The sequence below is a fragment of the Pseudophryne corroboree genome, chromosome 2, assembly GCF_028390025.1.
Source record: "Pseudophryne corroboree isolate aPseCor3 chromosome 2, aPseCor3.hap2, whole genome shotgun sequence".
Lineage (NCBI taxonomy): Eukaryota > Metazoa > Chordata > Amphibia > Anura > Myobatrachidae > Pseudophryne > Pseudophryne corroboree.
In genome coordinates, this window is record NC_086445.1 from 193,980,957 (window position 1) to 194,008,365 (window position 27,409).

Below are 27,409 nucleotides of genomic sequence, written 5' to 3' on the forward strand. Positions count from 1 at the left end.
GGAGCAATTAACAGGCTTGGATGGGGACCACTGCTTTGAAGTTGGATATCTCCGGTTCTCCAGGACCGATTTTCAAAAATCTGGTACCCCTGGAAAGAAGGGATCCTCAGCTATCAGCCTAGGATCCTTATACTCCTGGGGCCCTTGGTAAAATGCCCATTTAGCCCATACAAAAATACGGTCCTGACCGTAGACTGCACATGCGCACACCCCCGGCTTCTATGGACTGCATAGGCTGCAGCCCATAGAAGCTGGATTGGACTGCGTGAAGTGGCTTCCTACAGTATGTCAGCTTTCTGCCTATCGCAGCCCGACCTGGCAGTCCCGGAGGAAGTAAACATCTCCCAATGGGACTGCCTTGTGTGTCTGTGAGTGGCAGGTAGGACTTCCAATTTGTCACTGCCAGTCACAATGAAGCCTGCATCTGGCTTCACTGACACTGAGAGGGGTGGCAAATTTTACCTACCTGGGGGAAGGGGGGGCTACATTCCGGTAGCCGATATGTAAAATTCGCCACTGGTTCTTACAGAATACCCATGTAAAGAACCACTGATTGTTCAACATGTTAAATGAACCCCAAGACCTCCCCTGCTGAATAGCAGACTGGAAATAACGTAGTCTCTGACATATTTGATTTTCTTGTTTACCAAGTGGCACTGCAACTAATAAAATCTCATATTCAAATTTATGCTAAGATGCATATTTATCAAGGTTTAACCCACTGAGCAAGTTTGTAAACAGAGCCATCTCTTGGCACATACAAACTCATTATCACCTGCCAGACTAATAAATGTTATGGGTCTTGTGTAGGAATGATAGCCCAGATGCACAGAGTTGCAGACAGAGGCCGGCAGATGTTACCGTACATCCAGACACTATTTGGCATGCTAAATGTGTCACTGACCATTTGCTGCATTTGCAGAAAGACTATTTTATTAGTGCAAGTGATTAATATAGAGACAAGTTAAAAGTTCAAGTGATGCACACTCTCTTTTACTTCCAAGTAGCTAGATCAGAGATTTTCAACCTTTTACAACTCGCGGCACACTGAACAAGATTTAAATATTGCCAAGGCACACTCAAATATAATGGTGATGCATGGTGCAGTTGCGTGTCCTAGGATGTCTGGTGCAGTTGCCTGTCCTAGGATGTCATGTCACAGCTTCTCCATAGGTAATGCCTGAGCCATATCTGAGAAAGCCAGAAGAGCCCAACACTGCTCGGGCCCAAAATTAGAACTGTCTCTGCAACCACTAAACCCACCAGTATTGATGGTTCCAGGTCCTCAGTAGCAGCAAAACACTGACTGTCCTGGCTGTGCTTCTATGGCGGCACACCTGGAAACTGCTCCAGGCACACTAGTGTGTCACGACACAGTGGTTGAAAAACACTGAGCCAGATACAGAGGAAGGGTGCAGAATGAATCACATTGTCAAGACAATTGCATTTGTTAATACCATGGGGTATATTTACAAAGATTCGTGTTTTAGCCGTTTTTAAGGGTGTTTGATCTCGAATGGTATCGGGTGCATTTTACTGCAACTTTTTGAATCCTGATACGGTCATTCACTAAGCTGCCGACTTTTCCAAATTCGTATTTTCCGATGTTGATGTGATTCGTAATGTTAGGCAGTGTTTTACGGGAGTGATGAGTAAAACACTGCCTGACAAAACACAAAGAATCCCGGCCGGATCTGTGAGATCCGTGCAGGGCTTCATTGTGTACCTTAAGAAGGTGTTTAAAGTGTAAAAAAATTCAGAAAAAAATTGCGTGGGATCCCCCCTCCTAAGCACAACCAGCCTCGGGCTCTTTGAGCCTGTCCTGGTTGAAAAAATATGGGGGGGAAAATGACAGGGGTTCCCCCATATTTCATCAACCAGCACCGGGCTCTGCGCCTGGTCCTGGTTCAAAAAATACGGGGGACAAAAAGCGTAGGGGTCCCCCGTATTTCTTAAACCAGAACCGGGCTCCACTAGCCAGGTACATAATGCAACAGCCGGGGGACACTTTTATTGTGGTCCCGGCGGCCCTGGCATTACATACCCAACTAGTCACCCCTGGCCGGGGTACCCTGGAGGAGTGGGAACCCCTTAAATAAAGGGGTCCCCCCTCCAGCCACCCAAGGGCCAGGGGTGAAGCCCGAGGCTGTCCCCCCATCCAAGGGCGGCGGATGGGGGACTGATAGCCTTGTGTAAAAAATTAGAATATTGTTTTTAGTAGCAGTAATACAAGTCCCAGCAAGCCTCCCCCGCAAGCTGGTACTTGGAGAACCACAAGTACCAGCACGCGGTGGAAAACCGGGCCCGCTGGTACCTGTAGTACTACTACTAAAAAAATACCCAACAAAAAACAGGACACACACACCGTGATAGTATACGTTTATTACATACATGCACACCTCTAAACATACATACTTACCTATGTTCACACGAGGCTCGGTCCTCTTCTCCATGTAGAATCCTCGGGGTACCTGTGAAAAAAGTTATACTCACATAATCCAGTGTTGCTTGTCTTCTTTGTATAATCCACGTACTTGTCAAAACAAAAAAACGGAAACCCGACCACGCACTGAAAGGGGTCCCATGTTTACACATGGGACCCCTTTCCCTTACTGCCAGGACCCCCCCTGACTCCTGTCAAAGAGGTCCCTTCAGCCAATCAGGGAGCGCCACGTATCCAATGGTGGGAACTTTGCGGTCAGCGGTTGAGCGAAAGTAACCTCACCGCTGACCGCAAAGTTCCCACCATTGATACAATGGAGCGCATAGGCGCTACATTGTATCTCTGCCGTGTGCAGCCTCACAGGCACTACAGGAGCACACAGCAAATCAGGAGAGTGCCACGACGTGGCGCTCCCTGATTGGCTGAAGGGACCCTCTTTGACAGAAGTCAGGGGGGGTCCTGGCAGTCAGGGAAAGGGGTCCCATGTGTAAATATGGGACCCCTTTCAGTGCGTGGTCGGGTTTCCGTTTTTTTGTTTTGACAAGTACGTGGATTATACAAAGAAGACAAGCAACACTGGATTATGTGAGTATAATTTTTTTCACAGGTACCCCGAGGATTCTACATGGAGAAGAGGACCGAGCCTCGTGTGAACATAGGTAAGTATGTATGTTTGGAGGTGTGCATGTAAGTAATAAACTTATACTATCACGGTGTGTGTGTCCTGTTTTTTGTTGGGTATTTTTTTAGTAGTAGTACTACAGGTACCAGCGGGCCTGGTTTTCCACCGCATGCTGGTACTTGTGGTTCTCCAAGTACCAGCTTGCGGGGAGCCTTGCTGGGACTTGTAGTACTGCTACTAAAAACAATATTCTCATTTTTTACACAAGGCTATCAGCCCCCCATCTGCCGCCCTTGGATGGGGGGACAGCCTCGGGCTTCACCCCTGGCCCTTGGGTGGCTGGAGGGGGGGACCCCTTGATTTAAGGGGTTCCCACTCCTCCAGGGTACCCCGGCCAGGGGTGACTAGTTGGGTATGTAATGCCAGGGCCGCCGGGACCACAATAAAAGTGTAACCCGGCTGTGGCATTATGTACCTGGCTAGTGGAGCCCGGTGCTGGTTTAAGAAATACAGGGGACCCCTACGCTTTTTGTCCCCCTTATTTTTTGAACCAGGACCAGGCGCAGAGCCCGGTGCTGGTTGATGAAATATGGGGGAGCCCCTGTCATTTTTCCCCCCATATTTTTTCAACCAGGACCGGCTCAAAGAGCCCGAGGCTGGTTATGCTTAGGAGGGGGGACCCCACGCAATTTTTTTTTCTGTTTTTACACTAAACACACCCTTTCCCATAGATAACCATGCACAGATCTCACTGATCCGTGCATGGTTATCCAAACTCGACTGAAAAAGCAGGTCTATTTTTTTGCTGCTTTTTTTAACGATTCGCAAAAAAATAGACCCGCACTTGAGCACTCAGAGACTAACACCCAAATACGAATGAATAGTGAATACCCATATTGTATGAAATAACAGCCGTGTTTGACCGATGGTCTATTCATTCGTATTTCAGAACTTTGCCGTTAAATCCATTACGAATAGACCAGACACTGCCGAGATTTGTGCTTAGTGAATTCCCGGATTGGGACTTTGAAAAAAAAAACACAAATCGGACAAACTCGAATTTTTAGTAAATATTGGCCCATGTTTTCTAAATAAAACCATTCAATTTAATTGAGATTATGAAACAATCCCTTAGCCTAGTGCATGTATTGTGTACTTATTCAAGAAAGCTCTTAGATGATTTCAGGCCACATCTGACCAGTACATTATTAGCTGGCTCCTTTCTTGAATGCAGTATTTAATTAAAAACTTGGCCTACATTAGAATCTTTGGAGTTGTCACAGGGTGTTATAGTCATTGAAAATCATTTAAGATGTAACACTATACCATAGAGCAGGCCTGGCCAACCTGTGGCTCTCCAGATGTTGTGAAACTACACATACCAGCATGCCCTGCCACATTTTTAGCATTCCTTAATAGCAAAACTGTGGCAAAGCATGATGGGACTTGTAGTTTTACAACAGCTGGAGAGCCACAGGTTGGCCAGGCCTGCCATAGAGTAAGCAGACGTGAGCAGCAAGTTCTCAGTTTCTTTGTGTCAAGCCACAGATGAAAAAATGTTTAAGGGGGAGATGTACTAAGCAGTAAAAAAGAGTGGAGAAGTGAGCCAGTGGAGAAGTTGCCCATGGCAACCAATCAGCATTGAAGTAACAGTTATAATTTGCATACCATAAAATCATACAGAGCAGCTGATTGGTTGCCATGGGCAACTTCTCTACTTGCTCACTTCTCCACTCTTTTCACTACTTAGTACATCTCCCCCTTAATCCTTCTTATAAACGTGCATTCACAGAGAGCAGTGTGTATATCAGATCTTCCAGGCTGTTGTGCCTAGGCAAGCAAATTTATGTGTTAGCTGGTGTGTCTGGTGATTTATGCCTGCCCCCCCATTGTTTGCATGCTACTGTACTGTTTTGTTGTGATGGGGTTTAGTCTGGTGCCACTGTTCCCCGTCACGTTACATAGAGTTATAATATGAATGAATCTTGAGGAAACGTAATATAATAATCAATGTACAAGTAATACTACACAAGTAATCTAACACTGCATCAGTCTGCACCTGCATGGGGCCCACAAACATGATAGCAGTATGCTACTGTGTAACACAATACAAATACCAAAATAGGTATTTTAAATTGATGTTGTTAACACGTTCTGGTTGGTCCTGTTATATATTTAGATGTTCATTTGCACCAGGGATGATTCTTAAGGGGTAGTTCAGTCAGAGATAATAGACCCAGTTCCAGCTTCCAAAACTACTGAAAGACCATTAAGACTAATTACTAAGTTTTTATGACAATAAATGGACCCAGTTCTATTTCAACCCAGAAATGCACCATGCTTACAGACTCTGATGGCAGAAAATAACAACAGCCCTTATAAAAACTGTACATATAGGCCTTCCATTTATCAAGCCCTGGAGAGTGACAAATAGCACGGTGATAAAGCACCAACCAACCAGCTCCTAACTGCCATGTTACCGGCTGTGTTTGTAAAATGACAGTTAGGAGCTGTTTGGTTGGTACTATATCATTGTGCTATTTATCACTATCCAAGGCTTGATAAATCTGGGAAATAGTATAGTACTAAAAGAACATATTTAATAAATGGAGTCAGAACGGGTATGGTATGGGTCATTAGGTCGACATGGAAAAAGGTTTACATGAGTTTTTTACTTTTTTTGGTGTCGTTTTCTTCGTAAAGTGACGGGGAACCCCAATTAGTGCATCGTGTCCCCTCGCATTGCTCGCTTCGCTCACCATGCTCCGGGCAAGGCGTAGTCCACGTATGAAAAAGTTAACAAAAGAAGAAAAAAAACATGGAAAACTCATGTTGACCTGTTTCCATGTCGACCTAGTACATGTCAACCTAGTGACCATGTCGACTATTACATGTCAACCAATAGTGGTCGACCTAATGACCGTCGACCTAAGTCTTGTTGACCTAATGACCGTAAGCCGTCAGAACTGTCAGGATACTGTAACTAGGAAATCTATTTCTGGTCAGTCATCTGAGACTGCTGTGGTAATTTGTCATGATCGGTACAGTGGACGCTGAGTTACCTTGCCATGACTTCCTGGGCTAGTTTTTTCTTGTCACATGGAGGAATGCCTCCAGAAAACTTTATACCCTTGTTATACTTTTTCAGCCAGTTATATATTTGTGTTTATATTAATTAACTCCAGAGATTAAGGGCCTGATTCAAGTTGCAGGCAATTCCAAATGGGGATGGCTCGTGTCTCTCTGAGCATACATCACGGCCTGCATTCATAATTCTGGTCATAGCAGGGAGTACATACATACAGTAGGGTCAACGTCCCAGAGGCAGAATTGCAACCAACTTCAGTGTGATCTCCTGCACCAAAGATAGAGCTGGTGCAACTGCAGATAATAGTGATTACTGGCTGGGGTCAGTGCAACTGCAGATAATAGTGATTACTGGCTGGGGTCAGTGCAACTGCAGATAATAGTGATTACTGGCTGGGGTCGGTGCAACTGCAGATAATATTGCTGACTGGCTGCGGTCAGTGCAACTGCAGAAAATATTGCTGACTGGCTGGGGTCAGTGCAACTGCAGATAATATTGCTGACTAGCTGGGGTCAGTGCAACTGCAGATGATATTGCTGACTGGCTGGGGTCAGTGCAACTGCAGATAATAGTGCTGACTGGCTGGGGTCAGTGCAACTGCAGATGATATTGCTGACTGGCTGGGGTCGGTGCAACTGCAGATAATAGTGCTGACTGGCTGGGGTCAGTGCAACTGCAGATGATATTGCTGACTGGCTGGGGTCGGTGCAACTGCAGATAATAGTGCTGACTGGCTGGGGTCGGTGCAACTGCAGATGATATTGCTGTCTGGCTGGGGTCAGTGCAACTGCAGATGATATTGCTGACTGGCTGGGGTCGGTGCAACTGCGGATAATAGTGCTGACTGGCTGGGGTCGGTGCAACTGCAGATAATATTGCTGACTGTCCGGTGGCACAAATACATCCAGCCCTTACTTGCCTATTCCCCTGAAATGTCCATGGTCACCCACTCCCTGGGAGAAGTAGGAAGTCTGGACAGCTCCATGAGGCTCTGAATTGCATCTCCGTACCACCCTCTTTCAGCTCTACAATACTGGTATTGTATAGCTGAGATGGTGCTTCACTGATTTGGGTATGGCATCACGACTCCCACACTGCCCAATTGGCCAAACCATGGCTCTTCCCCATACTGCTGACCTGAAATAGTCCCCCCTCCAAAAAAACCCACAACAGTCAGCAAATATGAGAACTCAGAATGCAGGCAGATGTGCGCATGGGATCTCTGATCATTGAAAGTGGACAAAATCGTGACCCCTTTATGTGTGATTGAGGACCATGGTTTCCTGCAGTTCTACACTATGGGGTATATACAACTGAAGTCGGATCCGTTCCGACATTCATTTGTCGGAATGGATCCGACAAAGGCTATTCAATGTCATCTCAATTCGACTTTAAAAAAGTCAAATTGAGATGCTGGAGCTGAGACGGGGGAGAGCCCCGGGCAGACAGGGGAGAGCAGCGCTACAGCAGCGGCTATAGCAGCGTAGCCGGAGGATGTGTCACAGCCGCCGCTCACGGCAGCGTCCACCCAGCCCCAGCAGGTCTCAGTTGCTGGAGCCGGATGGACGCTGCTGTGAGCGGCGGCTGTGACACATCCTCCGGCTACGCTGCTATAGCTGCTGCTGTAGCGCTGCTCTCCCCGGTTTGCCCGCGGCTCTCCCCCGTCTTCCCGCTGGTCTCCCCCCTCTCCTCCTCTCGGCTCCCTCATCTCAATCCGACTGTTTTTAAAGTCAGATTGAGATGGCCCCATTTTCGACAGAAGCACGCGGATCGGCAGCTATTCCGCCGATCCACGTGCTTTTCGACAAGTCGAATTCCTCGACTTGTCGAATAATTTGGGGTTATATTGAATAGGTCGGAACCCCTTCCGACCTAAAAAAGACGAAAACTGCCATCTTTTCAACAGACGGCAGCTTTCGACTTCAATTGAATATACCCCTATATGTTTATATTCTCCTTTATATGGCTTTGTCTTCGATTCCATTATTCTTAATGTGTTTGGAACAATGTTCTGCAAAAGCTCCATGTAGGAAAAATCAATAGTAAGATAATTAAAGATATCCATGCATAATGCCTTTTATATTCCAGCAGAGCATACATATGCCATTCATGGAGTAATAGATGGAGCAGTGTAAACAAAATTAGCATCTACAAAAATCATCTATTATTCTATAACAAACTAGTCAACTGGTATAATGGATAAACCCTTTCGGAGAGAGCAGAGCTACTGGACGGAGGCTATTGCTGTCTCTGGCTTTAATCTGCACTACTGTGAAAAGGGGATGAAGTTTTAACAAATGGTGTTTTGTGATTGTGATCCGAGCTCTGATTGGGGCAGGTACAGTGGCTTCATGTCCCTCTATAATTACAGAAGCACAGCTGCTGAGTGCGTTGGTGGAAAGCCAAGGTGAGGAGGGACACGTGCCGCTGGGTCCATTACAGTAAATGTTCCTGCTCCCTAGGGAACAATAATCATCAGAGCCTTTAGATGGTCAAATAACTGCAGAGCCAACCTGGCCACTAGGAATGGTCAGCACTGCAGGGTTATTTTCTTATGGTGGGTGGGAGAATTAAGGCTGGTGGTGGGTGTGAAAGTGAAAGCTGAAATTATCATCATTATTATTATTATTATTATTATTATACAAAAAACCCTAAGCATTGTAAGCTTTTCAGGTCTGTTATATAACAGCCAGCATGCATCGTGCTGCTATCTCCAGTCACAACTCTTACAGTACGTAGCTTATCCTTCTGCTAATAAGCTATATTTAACCACTTACACTACACACAATGCATGGCGACTTCCTACATAGTGCCCACCTCTGCCACCGCAAATCTGCATATTCCCAGCCAGCATGCAACATATGGCACTTTCCAATCACACACAGTGCACTGTGCAGATCTGTGCCAGCAGGCAGTGTATTAGCCAGATATCAGCAAGGTTAGTGATTTCACATTACGTTACACACAGACCTTGCTCAAATAAAATGGTCTCAGATACAGAGATCACACAGTACCTGTGGGAGTGGGATAGTCGGATTTACATTACTTTATGTTCACCAGGTATACCTGGAGGTCAGTCCCTGTTACCATGCAGACAATAGTTTACAAGACCAATGAGTTTTCAAGGAGCACAGCTAGACATCCCGTTGTAAGTGACGGAGGAAACTACAGAGGGAATATGCTGGGGAGTGAAAGGATCAGCAGTGCCAGTGTCCTAAACATCCTATTTCCTGGGTATCTGACCAACGAAATCCCAAGACAAAAATAACTTCTGCTCAAGCACCAGGAGATGCAGAGAGTAGCTCTGGTGCATCTGCCCCATCCTCAAATCCGGATACACAGCTGGAGAAGGGGAAAGGAAGAGGTGGACGGGGGGAGCAAACAACAGAGTAATTTGGTGCAGAGAAGATACATCAGAAGGACTGAACTGCAACAATAGACACAGCGTCACAGAGAGATAAATCTGTGACTCGCTAGATAAAAATAATATAGCAAGACGCAACAAAAGAGCTTAGTAAAGTGATGCAGAGACATACAGTACAGTACAATCAATAGATTCCATTATGGCTCTCACAATTGCAAAAGCTTTGCAAAAAAACAACCAAAAACCTAATAATGAAAAGGTGGAAAAAAGTGTTCACTCACCCAAAATCATGACTTCAGCCTGCAGGGTCTGGCACACACAGGACGCTTTCCCTCAGATGGTGTGAGGAGGGGCAGCTCTCCTTTCAGGCACTTCTGAAACACTCTATCCGCTCTCTTCTTCAGGCAGCAATTGGAAAAGCCTTTTACCAGCACAGAAAAGGGAGAGGAAATGTTAGGGCTCTGACAGTTTGTGCGACAGGCAAGCCTGGGAGGGTAGGGGGGTGGGGGGGATGTGGAAGGGGGGGACAAGAAAGAATAGGCTTGTATAATTCTAGCAAGGGTGTCAGGATGAAGCGGACGATGCCCTAAATACACTCCTGACAGGCAAGGCTACAGTCCAACGGTGTGGATGGAATTATCCTGGAGAGTTTTTAGAGATCCAAGAAAGTTCTATGGCTTTCCTATTTGTAAACTGCTATTAAACCGGCTGCAGAACTAGGAAGGCAGCTGAAGGGCTAAGGCAGATTGTAGAGTTTTGGGCACTTGCAGAAGCCAAGTCCTCATCTCTTCCTGCACAATGGGGAATGTTTCTGGCAATATCCCAAGTAGGGTTCACTCCCAGCACCTCTGTCTTTATTCAGGACAAACAAGGAAACTCCCAATAGAGAAGAGGGAAAGTATCTGAGGATACGAACTCTCTGTAATACTGTAGCACTCCTATCCCACTGTTCTGCACTGTGCCAGGTGAGGGGCGGGTCTTTGTGTCACCTGTACTTGCTTTCCATTGGCCAAGTTATTTTGCTTAAGGGAGGTAAGGGTGGGGAGAATAGAAGCTATAGATTTAACCCTTGTGTTTACTATTTAACTGATACTGGGATCCATTAACTCCCATCTTAGATATTTTTGCATAATTCCTTAAAAATAACACAATTTCTCAGTAAACACTGAAGTGATGGCATCAGAACTCACAGATTATAAGCAATGACTATTGACTACAGAAGTCACTGTTTTACTGATATATACAGAAGTCTATACAGGTATTAACATAACTTGTTTCTATGTTGACTTTTTTCTAGATTCATCTGTTACTCTCCCAACTATTGCCAGTTACACACAAGTAAAAAATATTCATTGATTTTTATAGTTCATTTTAACACTTTTTTTTACTCAAGTGCAACATTCCTATATTTATATCATCAATAATGCATTACTGCTGTTATATTCTATTTTAATGTCCTATTTAGGAACCACTGCGATCTCAGTTTGTATCTTGTAGCTGTATGCATGGTTACCACATGTCCAATATTCCAGGTACATTCCTGTCTTTATGTATTATTCATCCTTAGGAAATGTTGTCGTTGCAGTTGCAGTACTGCAGGTGGTTTAGTCATGTTTTACAGTTGGCCTTATTGATTTGAACACGTTAATTTTCATGTGGTAGGGTCTTGCTTTAAATGTAAATGTAATAATTTGACTTTTGCATAAAACTCAGGATGAGATGCAAGAATATTGGGAAAGGTTTTTAACTCTGATCATCACGTTTACCTACAACTCTGCAAAAAAAAAAAAAGGATGTTTCATTTTCATGGTATGGGTACTCTTAGGGGGAGATGTATCAAAGTTTGCAGAGAGATAAAGTGGACTGAGATAAAGTACCAGCCAATCAGCTTCCTAACTGCCATGTTACAGACTGTGTTTGAAAAATGACAGGAGCTGATTGGTTATTACTTTATCTTTCTCTACTTTATCACTTTCCAAGTTTTGATACATATGCCCCTTAGGGGTACATTTACTAAGCAGTGATAAGGGTGGAGAAGTGAGCCAGTGGAGAAGTTGCCCATGGCAACCAATCGGCATTGAAGTGACATTTATAATTTGCATACTATAAAATTATACAGAGCAGCTGATTGGTTGATGGGGAAATTTCTCCACTGGCTCACTTCTCCACTCTTATCACTGCTTAGTAAATGTCCCCCTTAGTCCTTTACAAGGCATACAAACAAGAGTAACACAAAAAAATCCCAGCACAAACCTGATGAAAACAAATGTATTGTTTCAATATATTCACTTTACTTTGAGTTTAATTTTCTCCAGCGCACAGTATATTACAGATAGGACTGGTTGTGGATGTTTAGGACCCATGTGCCCAAGTGCATACACAAATCCTTGCTTTTCCTGTTTGCCTGCTGCATGTAGCACTTTCCTACTTGCCTACCCTTCTCTTCAGCAGTCAGTATCACTGCATGTTCTTACCTTCCTACATCCCTGTATTATTATTATTATTATTATTATTATTATTATTTATTATGATCCTTTATTTATATGGCTGTACTGAGCATCAATGCTCTGTGTGCTTACTTACAAACGTTTACTCTTGTCCCATCAGTCCATCTGTATACCCACGTAGTGTATCCCTCCCTGCTTCATCTAGCGCATCCCTCGGCTCATCCATACAGCTTATACGCATCTCTGCATGACACATCCAGGTTCTACTGGTGCCCACATTCTAACCCTTGCACACTGGTGTATTCCCTGTTCTTATATTCCAGTGGGGAGGTAGCTGCCATAGCTATCATCATACATGTCCCACTCCCTGTCTCTCTCCAGCCGGCTCTGTGTATATCTTCTTCAGCCTCCCATTCAGTCAGTGCACCATTTCCCCTCCCCCAAGTGAGTCAGTGACAAGTGCCCGGAATACTAAATGTAGGTGATGCTCAGCAAAACTGGAACCTCAGTAAGACATGCACTATCATCTGCGGGATGCTGCTGAGCAGGGAGGGGGCGCTGTCCATTATATCTCTCTTTTCCAGTCACTAATACTTTTCTTACTGTTGCTTGGCACTAGGAATTCTTTCCTCACAGTAAACATTTACTGTTTGCGGTTCCTTTTACAGTTTACTTTAAAGCTTGTTTACTGATAATTGCCACAATCCTATATTTCTATCATCAATAATGCATTTGCTGCTGTTACCCTCACTTCTAGCTGCTGCTGTATTCTCAGTTTGTATCTAGTGCCTGTATGCATAGATACCACATGTCCCTCATTGCAAGGTACAGTCCAGATTTTACAATGCGATGCACACAGGGCACGAGCGGCGAGCCGCACGCAGATGCTAATGCCGCAGCATCTATTGACAGTCCCCCGTCTGCAACTTTATTCAAACGGAATACAAACTCCTTCCCTTGTGTACATCTGCGCTGCTGAATGTGCAAGGAGTGAGACACCCACTTTTAGTGCCTGTGTGCACTGCATTACTGATTAACGCGTCAGTCCTATGACAGGTGCAGTATCTCCATCTGACTACAACTTCTTCTTCTTGCATCTGTGCGTCAGGCAACGCAGCTGCTTGCATTGATACTATTATGTGACACTCCCATAATACGTATATGAGGGGAATCATATTTGTGTTCACTTCAAAGCCACCACCCAGTCACAGCACAGGAACGCCCATCACTTTAAGCCACTAACACCCGCGCCATAGGTTTTTTTGCACATGTGCAGTTGCAAGTAATTGTCTAACTACTGTACATGGACATCGGCATTGCCATATAAAGGGACCACATGAAATATCTGTCATTTCTCCATGGTTTTCCACTTTTTTAAATTGAAAGAAACAGTCATTACCCCATTTTGTCCAAAATATGTCACAAAGGGGATATTTTGTGAGAGACAAAGTACCAACCAATCAGCTCCCGTCATTTTCGAACGCATCCTGTAAAATGTAAGACAGAAGCTGATTGGCTGGCACTTTCTGTCTCACAATTTTCTCTCTCTCAGAGCTTTAATAAATACCCCCCAAAATGTGGTTATCACTGCCTGACAAATATAACCCCTAACTTGAACTGAATTGTTTATATTCTACCAAACCTTAACTACATACATAACAAAGAAAATAATCAGGCCCAGTATATGGGTAAAAAAAGTAAATGAAGTATATAAAACTGCTGTACTTTTTTTAAAAGATGGATTTATCATGGGCTGGCTTCTTTGAAACCTCACATCTCTGCTGCTGCAGTAACTAGAGCTGCTCCATGCTTCTTGAAACAGTTCTACCTGAAATGCTATAGAAGGTCGCCATGTAATCCCAAACAAGCTCATACATGTTCGAATTGGCTCAAACATTGCCAAACCCATACATGTTGTATAGTTACCTCATCTTTTTTCTGCGGGCTGAGAACATGAACTTTGAGTAAACAATTATAAAATACATACCATAATTTAAGTTTTTCAAAGACACAAGGCTAGTTTGATTGCATTTCAAACTGGATCAAATAGTTCAAGCAACTCTACTGTTAACATTGCTCTGCTCTAAAATGCTATCTAATGATCATTCCAAATAAACGGGAGTATTGAGTGAATCATAGTTTTCATGTTCGTGTGTTGAGGGAAAGGGGGGGGGGGGGGGGAGGAGCAGAGCCGGCCCTAACCAATATGATGCCCTAGGTAAGATTTTGGCTGGTGCCCCCCTAGCACCACCGCTGGTTCCGCCTCTGACCTTGCACTTCTTTCCCAGCACCATCACCCCTCACCCATAGCAGTCCTTATTTTGGGGTTTATACCCCCTATATTTTAAATAGGAACAGTACGCACATTTGGCGCACAGCCCAAAAAGGGGTGTGATTTTGATGGCAAGGGGCATGGCCACACAATAGTAACCCCAATTCCAATTACGCCACATAGTACTGCAACTTTATTCACATTTTATCATGCAATAGCGTCCATAATTCATATTACATCCCACAGTAGTATCACTTTACCTTATAAACGTTACTCCTCACAGTAGAGCCCCTTATTCACATTACATCACACTGAATTGCTCCTTATTCACATTACACCACACCCTATTGCTCTTTATTCACATTAGATGAAACAGTAGTGTCCTTTCTATATACGCAACGCCACATAGTAGAGCAACTTATACACATAATGCCACACATTAGTAATGCATTTATACACATAATTCCACACAGTAATGCCCCTTATACATATGAGACACATTATTAATGTCCTTATAAACATAATTTGCCTTAAACATTATGACAACCTTTATTAATGCCCTTTTACACATAATGTCCCTTACACATATGCCGCACATTATTAATGCCCTTATACACATAATGACATGTATAGTGCCCCCTACACATTTGCTGCACATTATTAGTGCCCCTATGCACATAATGACACACATACAGTAGTACCCTGTTACACATATGCCGCACATTATTAATGCCCTTATACACGTAATGACATGTATAGTGCCCCCTACACATTTGCTGCACATTATTAGTGCCCCTATACACATAATGACACACATACAGTAGTACCCTGTTACACATATGCTGCACATTATTAATGCCCTTATACACGTAATGACACACAGTGCCCCTTACACATATGTTGCACATTATTAATGCATTTTTACATGACACACATAATGCTCCTTACACATATTCCGAACACTACTGCACAACCAACCCACTCACATGCACACAGCACTCACACTGCCACTAACACTGTGACCTCTGCCTCTGCTTGGATACAGATGTGTCCTCACAAATCTTGCATCAATGCTAACGTCGGGCACCTTTTTTATGAAAATGCATCTTATTTGCCATGCATTGGTATGTGGCTAGGATGCACAAGCAGCTTCTGCTGATTAAAATGATATGCTGCATGCCTATATACTGTGTGAGACTGTGGCTGTATCTGCATATGAAATGCTACACACAGAATATAGGCATGCCGCATATCATTTTAATCAGCAGAAGCTGCTGATGCCCCTAGGCATATCAAATGCCCTAGGCAATTGCCTAGTTTGCCTATAGCTATGGCCGGCTCTGGGGAGGAGTTGGGGGCAGGTCCTAGCTGCATAGTGCACAAGAGACCTATGGGGTAAAGAAATGACATCAGGGGAAGAACCTGATGACATATGCTTTTAAATCTGACTGCACACACACGAAAAGCCAAATCCAGTTTGGGCATCGCTGAGGCCAGTGCAGTTGCAAAATGACAGTATACCTCCTAACTGTCCCTATTTTGGTGTTACTGTACTGATTTAAGAAGGACAATCCTTATTTGCAGGAGATTTAGGAGGCATTCTAGGGGGAGACCATCAGGATACCGACACCGGAATCTCACCGGCCGGTATTCCCACTTGGGTAGCGGATACCCACTCGGGTGACGGATACCCGCTTGAATGGTGGTCCACGCCACTACCCAAGGGGGAAAATAACCCTGTGGCGTCGGTCTTCTGATTGCCGGGATCCCGACAGCCGGGATATCATACTGAATCCCACATGTGCATCCAGTGGGGACATAAGTTGTGTCCTGCAAACCAGTTACACAGTGAATGTGCGCAGCAAATTGCATCTGCAATTCAATTCCAAACCAGCAAATTTACATTTCTTTTTGTGCACCCCCCCCCCTTGAACTGGCGAAAAGGTAGCAAAAATCTGGGCACCTCTCATTGAGACCTCTCAATGAGTAATCATGCACTTAGAGGTATTTAAATAGAATAATTTAGCCAATCAATTTTTGGGTGAATTTCCATAAAAAGTTCTTAAATAATGTAGGACATGTATGTAGAGGTGTTGTATTGATGGGAGAGAGGCTTTAGAACTTGCAGATGGGAGTTAATATTGCCTTGCCCCCCCCCCCCCCCTCCTTTTCCTCCTTTTTTTAACAACCTGTATAGAAACACTGAACATTTACTTTACAGTACTCTTGTATTCATTTTTCCATCACCAATAAAATATGCTAAAATCGGTCATTTGACACCTTTTATGAACCTCCAGTTCTTTTCTTATGGTCACTAAGGGGGAATTCAATTAGTGCTAATTGCGGCGGATCTATTCAATTAGCGGGGTTTACCCTGTGCGCAGGACTGCGGGGACTTTCGCACGGGGTAAACCCCAGAGTATGAATGAACCTTGCAGCTCATGGAGCTGTGAGGTAAAGTCCACGTAAAAAACCCACAAAATCGTGTTGCATGTGGGGGGGAAAAAAACACTGATTCCACTGTTTACACTGAATCAGTGGATTTCCATGCGTGAATCACAATTTTCAGCGTGGTAAAAAGGCTTTTTATTTGAATAGCCTTTCCATGTGCCGTGGGGATTATTGGCAGCGATTGGTCGCGGGTTACACCCTGCAGCTAATTGAATATCCTCCTGAAGCTGGGTACACACTAGACAACTTTTAAATGAATTTGCAGAAAATTACCATTAGTTACTACAAATCTGTTTTGTCGTCCAGTGTGTATCCCCTAGGTGGCTAGTGATGAGTGCTCCAACGATTCACTAGTGACATCCCCTTCATCTGTACATGCAGCTCAATCTGGGGATGTCGCTAGCGATGCCATGCTGGACCCACTCCTGCACCCGCTGCCGCTCTGTCGATGCCAACATTGGCAAGTGTGTGCACACCAATATCACACTGGGTACACATCATTTAGTGTGTACCCAGCTTAAGAGTAAACACTCAATGTCTGTAGAGCCTAGATTATTTATAAAAAAAAGTCTGCAAATGTGGGAATCCCTTTTAATTACTTGAGGCTGACTTCCTTGTGACTGCCTTTTTAATATTTTTAGAATGCCTTTTATTGTGTGTGTACACGGCTGTCAATTATACAAAGCGACTTTCCAAAAATTGGGTCTACATTATGCGTCATAATATACCCAGTCAACTGTGTCATGGATTTAAACTGACCGCTGTAGAATGATGTTAAGGTAAACTAGGAACGCTCTGAACGTCTCAGAATTCCTTGCTTTAGCATCAGATGTTTACCAAACAAAATCAAAAAGGAAAGCTACAATTAACCTTTTTATTGATTAAGTAAGTAATTAAATTATTCCTGTGATTCAGTTTAACAACCCATGTTTAAATTCTTATTTTGCATAAAATGAAGAATTATTATGTATTACCAGTTATTTATATAGCACACATATTCCTCAGAGCTTAACAGAATATTTGGCCATTCACATCAGTCCCTGCCCCAGTGGAGTTTACAATCTATATTCCCTACCACGTGTATACACTACACATTAGCATATTTATAATTGGTGCAGTGTGTGCACATGGATCCTGGTGTCCAAGGGGACCACACAACTCACGCTGCAGCCGTTTCTTTAATACTCACCTCTCTGGAGTCCTGTGTTGGCAGCAGCAAGAGCACAAATAGTCACCGGGAAAATGGTGCGGTGGCCATTTTCCTGGTGTTTTGGACATGCGCAGTAGAAATATCGCTAGGAAAATGGCCACCATGCATTTCTCCGGAGATATGTGCCAATAGTGCTCAGACTTCTACAGCGCTGCCGGTTAAAGAGGTGGGGGCTCAGACAGAGGAGGCTGCACACGGGTCTTTGATATATATTTCACATCGTCTAGTGTGTATGGCCCTACCAATCAACGATGCGCGCAGCCGCGCTCGTTCATTGGAGGTTGGCATTTGGCCGTGCAGCATGCTCAATGTGAGCAATGTCATGTCAGAACAGCCTGTGTTTGCGGATGCCCTGAGTGCTGGAAACAAGGAGGATGAAGATAATTCCTTTTCATATATTTATTAAGGATAACAGATCAGAATGAGACTGTAGGAAGATTGAGACTAATTAGTTCAGGATTGGGAAACTGCAGTGAACTAAGTCACTGAATGATATGAGGCCGAGATTGAAGAACTGTGAGGAATATACTTATGTTAAAGACGAGACTGAAGAACTATGAAGTTGAGTTGTTGAGTGATGCGAAGGCAAGGCTGAAGAACTGTGAAGACTGTTAGCCGGATGATGTGAAAACGTGAATGTGGAACTGTGAAGACTGGTTGCTGGATGATGCGAGGACGTGAATAAAGAACAGTGAAGACTGGTTTCTGGATGATGCGAAGACATGAATGAAGAACAGTGAAGACTGGTTGCTGGATGATACGAAGACGTGAATGAAGAACTGTGAAGACTGGTTGCAGGATGATGCGTAGATGTGAATGAAGAACTGTGAAGACTGGTTGCAGGTTGATGCGAAGATGAGAATGAAGAGCACAGGCTGAAGCTGGCGAACCACCGTGAGAATCCTGCGGAATCCGAAGGCGCCGGTGGGAGAGCGGTTAACCGTGACTGTGCACTGGAGAGCTGGCGAGCATAGAGCAGCGAGAGTCGGCTGAGAACTAGGAGAGCCCGACAGGACCAATTAACAAGAGACGCACAGAACAAACTGCAGGACCACAGAGCTAAGGCACAGAGTAACCACAACAAAGCACTGGCACAGAATGCAATAATCCCAGCCTATTTATAGGCAGCAGGAAAACAGGATTGGCTGACACTCACCTATCACGCACATTGGTGCTGCCCTTGGTCTCCAACATGGCCGCACCCAGCACTGCAGACATGCCAGGAAGCTGCAGGCCACTAGGTCCTCCCTCCAGCCTCCAGAAGCCATCTCCCACCGCCGAACCAGCCGTATCCCCGTGCGCCCACAGAGCGCCGGTAAAGGACGGATCCCGGGACCCACGGCTGTAAGCGCCCGTCGCGTGACAGTACTCCTCCCTCTGAGGGTTGTCTCCGAACACCTTCGAGCTTTCTTAGGATTTTTGGAGTGAAAGTTCTGAATTAACCTTGGAGCATGGACATCCTCAGCGAAAACCCAAGACCTCTGCTCGGGTCCATGCCCTTTCCAATTGAGAAGATATTGAAGACGTCCATAACGATGACGAGAGTCTAGAATTTCTCTAACCTCAAATTCTTAATCTTGTAAATTGTGAATTTTAGCAGGTTTGGGCAAGGCTGTACGAAATTTGTTGAGAATCAAAGGCTTCAGAAGTGATATGTGAAAGGCATTAGGTATCTTCAAAGAAGGCGGCAGTTTTACTTTATAAGACACAGTATTAAGCACTCTTTCTATAGGAAAAGGACCAATATACCTAGGTGCAAATTTCATGGAGGGTACTTTGAACTTAGATTGCGAGTAGATATCAAGACTTGGTCCCCCACCTTGTAACTGGGCACTGCCTTTCGTCTTCTATCATCGAAGGATTTATAACATATGGAAGTTTTAACTAAAGACTTGCGTGCTTGAGTCCAAATCTTGGAAAGTTGCTTGAGAACTAAGGGGGTCATTCCGAGTTGTGCGCTCGTTATTTTTTTGTCGCAATGGAGCGATTAGTCGCTAATGCGCATGCGCAATGTCCGCAGTGTGACAGCGCCAAGTAAATTTGCTATGCAGTTAGGTATTTTACTCTTGGCATTACGAGGTTTTTTCTTCGTTCTGGTGATCGTAATGTGATTGACAGGAAGTGGGTGTTTCTGGGCGGAAACTGGCTGTTTTATGGGTGTGTGCGAAAAAACGCTACCGTTTCTGGGAAAAACGCGGGAGTGGCTGGAGAAACGGAGGAGTGTCTGGCCGAACGCTGGGTGTGTTTGTGACGTCAAACCAGGAACGAAACTGACTGAACTGATCGCAGTTGCCAAGTAAGTGTGGAGCTACTCAGAAACTGCTAAGAAGTGTCTATTCGCAATTTTGCTAATCTTTCGTTCGCAATTTTGATAAGCTAAGATTCACTCCCAGTAGGCGGCGGCTTAGTGTGTGCAAAGCTGCTAAAAGCAGCTTGCGAGCGAACAACTCAGAATGAGGGCCTAAGTCAGCTGCTGGCACTTCCTGAATTGGAAGAGGTTGAAATTCTGGTACTCGCGGATGGAAACCATAGTTGACATAGAACGGTGTGGATTCAGAAGATGAATGAAAGATTATTATGAGTGAATTCTGCTAGCGGAAGATAGTCCGACCAATCATCTTATGAAGAGGAAATATATAAATGAAGGAAGGTTTCAAGATCTTGATTTACTCCTTCTGTGTGGTCATCCGACTGGGGATGATATGCTGAAGAATGATTCAGTTTGATGCTTAGGGAACAACAAAGTGCTTTCCAAAATTTGGCCACAAATTGCGTGCCCCGGTCCGAAACAATTTCTAAAGGAAGACCATGCAGCTTGAAGATCTCGGAGATGAATAATTTGGGAAGTACTGGGGCCGAGAGCAGTCCTGTTAGAGAAATGGAATGCACCATTTTTTAAAATCAATCCACCACTACCCAGATGGTATTACGTCCCTTCGACGGGGGTAACGCAGTTATAAAATCCATCGAGATATGGGTCCAAGGCTTTTCGGGTATGGGTAACGGATGTAGCAGACCTGGTGGCGGGCCCTTGGTATTTTTGTGTTGAGCGCATTTATGACAAGCTGCTATAAATTCTTCTAAGACGTGGCCACCAATAGGACCGTTGAATGAATTCAAGAGTCTTGCGGATCCCAGGGTGACCCATAAAAGATGAAGCATGAGCCCAAGTCAATAGCCGTTTCCGGAGATTTGGGGCAACAAATGTTTTTCCAGGCAGGGGTACAGGAGCTGAAGAAATCTGAGTCGTTAAGAAAGATGTTGGACTTACAATAGCTTGTTCAATCTTTAGATCATTGGATTCAGACGAATTGAAGGATCGGGAGAGGGCATCAGCTTTCTTATTCAAAGATCCTGGGCGATAAGTGAGCTTGAAGTTAAACCGGGTGAAAATGAGAGCCCATGTTGCTTGCCACGGATTGAGACATTGAGCTGTATGAAGATAAAGTAGATTTTTATGATCGGTGTATACTGTGATGGGATGTTGAGCTCCTTCTAAAAGATATCTCCATTCTTCGAATGCTAACTTAATGGCAAGCAATTCCTGCTCCCCGATGGCGTGGTTTTGTTCGGCAGGCAGGAATCTTCGAGAATAATAACCACATGGATGGACCTTCTTGTCCTCGTAAACTTGGGATAAAACAGACAAGTGCCTCTGTGGAAGCATCCACCTCCACGAGAAATGGACAATTAAGGTCAGGTTGACGAAGAATGTGAGCAGACGTGAAGGCTTGTATCAAACCAGGGAAAGCTTTAGCAGCTTCAGGAGTCCAATACGAGGGAATCGCTCCTTTCCGCATTAAGGCCGTTGATGGGTGCGACCAAGGTGGAGTAACTCTTAATAAATTTCTTGTAGAAATTGGCGAAGCCAAGGAAGCGTTGAATCCCTTTGAGAGTCTTGGTAGCTGACCTGTCACGAATAGCTTGAACTTTGGCAGGATCCATCCGTAGCTCTGATCCGGAAATGATGAAACTCAAAAATGGAATGGATGCTACAGTACCTCGAAGGTACATTTCTCCAATTTACAGTATAATCGATTCTTCCTCAGACGAGTTAAGACTTCCTTGACATGGAGACGATGTGACTCTAGATCTTTGAAGAATATTAGGATATCATCTAAGTATACCACCAAGCATTTATAGAGAAGATCCTGAAAAAGTTAATTCACGTAACTTTGGAAAACTGCTGGTGCATTACAGAGACCAAATGGCATTACGAGATACTCGTAATGCTGGAGCAGGTGGAGATGAAGAGGGATCTTGCCGAGGTCTTAACCGGAAATTAAGACTTGGATGTTCGAACTTAGATTTCTCCAGACAGCGTTCCCTATACCGCAAGTCCAGTTTGTTACAAGTAGAAATCAGTTCATCCAATTTCGTGGGCACATCCCGAACCGTCAAGTCATCCGTAATCCTGCCAGAAAGGCCGTTCCAAAAGGCAGCGATTAAGGCCTCCTCATTCCAATTCAATTCAGAAGATAAAGTATGGAACTGGATCACATACTGACTGACAGGGCACGAGCCCTGACGAAGACGAAGGATCTCAAGGGATACTGAGGTGGTTCGGCCTGGCTCGTCGAAGATCTTCCTGACTGAAGAAACAAATTCAGCATAATTGGAGAGGATTGGGTCCCCCTCTCCCAAAGCGGAGATGCCCACTCCAATGCTTGACCAGTGAGGAGAGAAATAATATATGCGATTTTTGTGTGGGCCAATGGGAAATTGGCAGACTGAAGCTCAAACTGGATTTTGCACTGGTTAAGGAATCCCCTACAAAGTTTCGGAGAGCCATCGAACTTACTAGGTGGAGGTAGCTGCAGTCGTGATGTTGAGACTGTCGCTGGAGGTACTACTGCAGAGGAAGAGACTACCGGAGGCGGGGACTGTGGGGCCCTAATGGCCGCATGAAGAGCCTCTAACCCAGGGGTGGGGTACCTCTGGCCCGCGGGCCATATAAGGCCCGCAAAGCCGTTAGCTCCGGCCCACCCGCTTGTGTCAGTGAGACACGCTGCCGCTCAGTCCGGCGGCAGCATGTCTCAGTTGTCAGGACAGGGAGGCGGCGGTGGAGTGTAGGACTTCAAACCAGCCGCCAGTTCGTGAGCCAATCAGAGCTTGCGGACTGGCAGCCAATCAGGAGCCGCCGCTGCTGGTCTGCGAGCTCTGACTGGCTCTTGAACTGGCTGCTGGTTTGAAGTCCTATACGCCGCCGCCCGACATAACCGCGCTCTCCTCCCTGTCCTGACCCCCTGACACCCAAGACACGCCGCCGGATGGAGCAGCAGCAGCGGTAAGCGGCACAGTGGTGTGGGGGGGGGGGGCACTGTGGGGGCATTTGTATACCTGGCACTGTGGGGGCATTTGTATACCTGGCACTGTGGGGGCATTTGTGGATTTGGCACTGTGGGGGCATTTGTATACCTGGCACTGTGGGGGCATTTGTATACCTGGCACTGTGGGGGCAATTGTGGATCTGGCACTGTGGGGGCATTTGTGGATCTGGCACTGCATTATTGGGGGCATATGTGTATCACGTCCCATTTTAATTGGCCACACCCATTTTTTGGCGCGCTCTAAGGGGCAGACCTACTGGGGGCAGGGTAATTTTTTAAGTTAAGAATTTTTGTATGGCCCCCCGAAGGATTTTATAAATATCCAAATGGCCCTTGGTAGAAAAAAGGTTCCCCACCCCTGCTCTAACTGGTCTGACATGGTTTGCATGAATTGAACAATTTGCGACTGAGTGGACTCCTGAATCTCCAGGCGTGAGAGAATGTTGGTCGTAGCATCGCCTCCGAAGGCCTGGTTGCCTGTTAGATCCATGTGGCCAGTGCTTAATGTCAGAACAGGCCGTGTTTGTGGAACCGTTGGACTCTGACCAACCGAAGCAGCAGATGCCCCTGAGTTCTGGAAACAAGGAGGATGAAGATAATGCCTTTTCATATATTTATTAAGGATAACAGATCAGAATGAGACTGTAGGAAGACTGAGACTAATTAGTTCAGGATTGGGAAACTGCAGGGAATGAAGTCACTGAATGATACGAGGCAGAGATTGAAGAACTGTGAGGAATATACTTAGGCTGATATAAAGACGAGACTGAAGAACTGTGAAGTTGAGTTGTTGAGTGATGCAAAGGCAAGGCTGAAGAACTGTGAAGACTGTTAGCTGGATGATGTGAAAACGTGAATGTGGAACTGTGAAGACTAGTTGCTGGATGATGTGAGGACGTGAACGAAGAACAGAGAAGACTGGTTTCTGGATGATGCGAAGATGTGAATGAAGAACAGTGAAGACTGGTTGCTAGATGATACGAAGACATAAATGAAGAACTGTGAAGACTGGTTGCAGGATGATGCGAAGACGTGAATGAAGAATTGTGAAGACTGGTTGCAGGATGATGCGAAGACGAGAATGAAGAGCACAGGCTGGAGAAGGCGAACCACCACGAGAATCCTGCGGAATCCGAAGGCACCAGTGGGAGAGCGGTTAACCGTGCACTGGAGAGCTGGCGAGCGTAGAGCAGCGAGAGTCGGCTGAGAACTCGGAGAGCCTGACGGGACCAATTAACAAGAGACGCACAGAACAAACTGCAGGAGCACAGAGTCAATGCACAGAGTAACCACAACAAAGCACTGGCACAGAATGCAATAATTCCAGCCTATTTATAGGCAGCAGGAAAACAGGATTGGCTGACACTCACTTGTTACATCGCTCATCACGGCACGATGTGAACATTGCTCCTCTCCCCGGCAGCTGACGGGAGCCGCATGCCCAGTGTCTCCCACTGCCCTACCAATTAATTTTCTCCCACTGCCCCGCCAATTACGTTTTTTTCACCCACTGCCCCACCAATCTCCACTGTGCCACCAACGGATGACCCGGCAGCGGAGAAGTGACGGGGGAAGTGACGTTTCTTCACTCCCCCCGTCACCCGGCCCCATAGCCCTGCATGCTAATATGGACGATATTGTCCATATTGGCTTGCAGGTATGAACGGGGCGGCACCAACAATGAATGACCGCGGGGCCATGCATCGTTCATCGTTGGTGCCTAGTTGCCTACACACTGAAAGATATGAACAATATCTCGTTCATTAATTAACAAGATTGTTTATATCTTTCAGTGGTTATCGGTAAATGTGTAGGGCCTATAAGTTGGTGGCACAGTGGAAATTGGTGGGGCAGTGGGTGAAAAAAACTTAATTGGTTCCCCCTTCTACAGCCCTGCCCACACACAGAGAAATGCCAATTCCAAAGATATCTTTCGTCTTTCAAATTGTTTGAAAATTTTTCTTAGTGTGTACACTCAATTTAATTTGTCAGGGCTCTGGGAAGTTCAAGGGAAATTGCTCATCTTCCACATGGTTCATCTTTCACATTGGTCATGTCTTCTAGTGTGTAGGGCCTTTAATGGGCCCTACACACTGGGTGAGAATATTGAAAGATATGAACGATCTCGTTCATTAATGAACGAGATATCGTTCATATCTTTCAGTGTGGAGGCACCAGCGATGTTCATTGCTGGTGCCCCGTCGCTTGTGCATGCAGGCCAATATGGACGATCTTGTCCATATTTGCTTGCACTGCTATGGAGATGGGTGACGGGGGTAGTGAAGAAACTTCACTCCCCCTGTCACTGCCCCCCCCAGCGTCGCCCGGTCGCCCGACGGCCGTATCCTCCGTCGGGCAGCTCGGCGGCGGATCGACAAATGTGTAAGGCCCATTAGGCTACCACCAAAAATAATAATGATTGCATAGACATAAACTGAACGAAGAGGTTTAACTGAGGCCAAACAAGCATTGGTGCATGATTCTCCCCAGGATTGGATCTCCATATTTCGCCAACAGAGTTTTGGATTATGTTTTTGTAACCAAGGTAATCCGAGAATCATGTCATGAGAGGCTTTGGGAATCACAAGAAAGGAGATATAGTCGGAGTGTAATATTCCCATTTTCATTCTTAGATAAGTCATTTGAAAGGTGAATATGCCTTCAGGGATTCGACTCCCATCCACCGCCGTAATGGAAATTGCCTGTCCAAGGGCACAGTCCGAATCTTAAATTGCTGGATGATGGAGGAAGAAATGAAGTTCCCAGCTGCTCCGGAGTCTAATAAAGCTGAGAAAAAGAGGACAGAAGATGGAACTTCCAAATAAATGTGCAAAGTTGGCTCCTTTCCAGTACGTGACTCTAAAGTAACTCCTAGCTTAACCTCTCTGGAGTAAGCTTGGAGCAGGAGTTTTCCAGTCGGAGTTTACAGGACTTCACAAAGTGATCTGAAGAGCCGCAATACATACTGAGGTTCCCCTGGTGGCGACGAGAACGCTCTTCTTACGAAAGCCAAGAGCGACCGATTTGAATCGGCTCTTCAGTTGCTGGAGCAGGTGGAGATGAAGAGGGATCTTGCCGAGGTCTTAACCGGAAATGAAGACTTGGATGTTCGAACTTAGATTTCTCCAGAATGCATTCCCTATACCGCAAGTCCAGTTTGTTACAAGTAGAAATCAGTTCATCCAATTTCGTGGGCACATCCCGAACCGTCAAGTCATCCGTAATCCTGCCAGAAAGGCCATTCCAAAAGGCAGCGATTAAGGCCTCCTCATTCCAATTCAATTCAGAAGATAAAGTATGGAACTGGATCACATACTGACTGACAGGACACGAGCCCTGACGAAGACGAAGGATCTCAAGGGACGCTGAGGTGGTTCGGCCTGGCTCGTCGAAGATCTTCCTGAATGAAGAAACAAATTCAGCATAATTGGAGAGGATTGGGTCCCCCTCTCCCAAAGCGGAGATGCCCACTCCAATGCTTGACCAGTGAGGAGAGAAATAATATATGCGATTTTTGTGTGGGCCAATGGGAAATTGGCAGACTGAAGCTCAAACTGGATTTTGCACTGGTTAAGGAATCCCCTACAAAGTTTCGGAGAGCCATCGAACTTACTAGGTGGAGGTAGCTGCAGTCGTGCTGTTGAGACTGTCGCTGGAGGTACTACTGCAGAGGAAGAGACTACCGGAGGTGGGGACTGTGGGGCCCTAATGGCCGCATGAAGAGCCTCTAACCCAGGAGTGGGGAACCTCTGGCCCGCGGGCCGTATAAGGCCCGCAAAGCCGTTAGCTCCGGCCCACCCGCTTGTGTCAGTGAGACACGCTGCCGCTCAGTCCGGCGGCAGCGTGTCTCAGCTGTCAGGACAGGGAGGCGGCGGTGGAGTGTAGGACTTCAAACCAGCCGCCGGTTCGTGAGCCAATCAGAGCTTGCGGACTTGCAGCCAATCAGGAGCCGCCGCTGCTGGTCTGCGAGCTCTGACTGGCTCTTGAACTGGCTGCTGGTTTGAAGTCCTACACGCCGCCGCCCGACATAACCACGCTCTCCTCCCTGTCCTGACCCCCTGACACCCAAGACACGCTGCCGGATGGAGCAGCAGCAGTGGGTTAAAAAAACTTAATTGGTTCCCCCTTCTACAGCCCTGCCCACACACCGAGAAATGCCAATTCCAAAGATATCTTTTGCCT

General features: G+C 45.6%; 1 protein-coding gene across 1 annotated transcript in view; it reads right to left on the reverse strand.

Moving 5' to 3' along the window:
- The window catches only part of ZNF385A (zinc finger protein 385A), a 334,020-nt gene extending 323,573 nt beyond the window's left edge, over positions 1-10,447 (reverse strand). The window contains exon 1 of the mRNA XM_063952187.1: positions 9,799-10,447. Coding sequence (XP_063808257.1) covers positions 9,799-9,808 — 10 coding nt within the window. The 5' untranslated portion in view covers positions 9,809-10,447. The remainder of the gene's footprint in view (positions 1-9,798) is intronic.
- Positions 10,448-27,409: the final 16,962 nt, after the last annotated feature.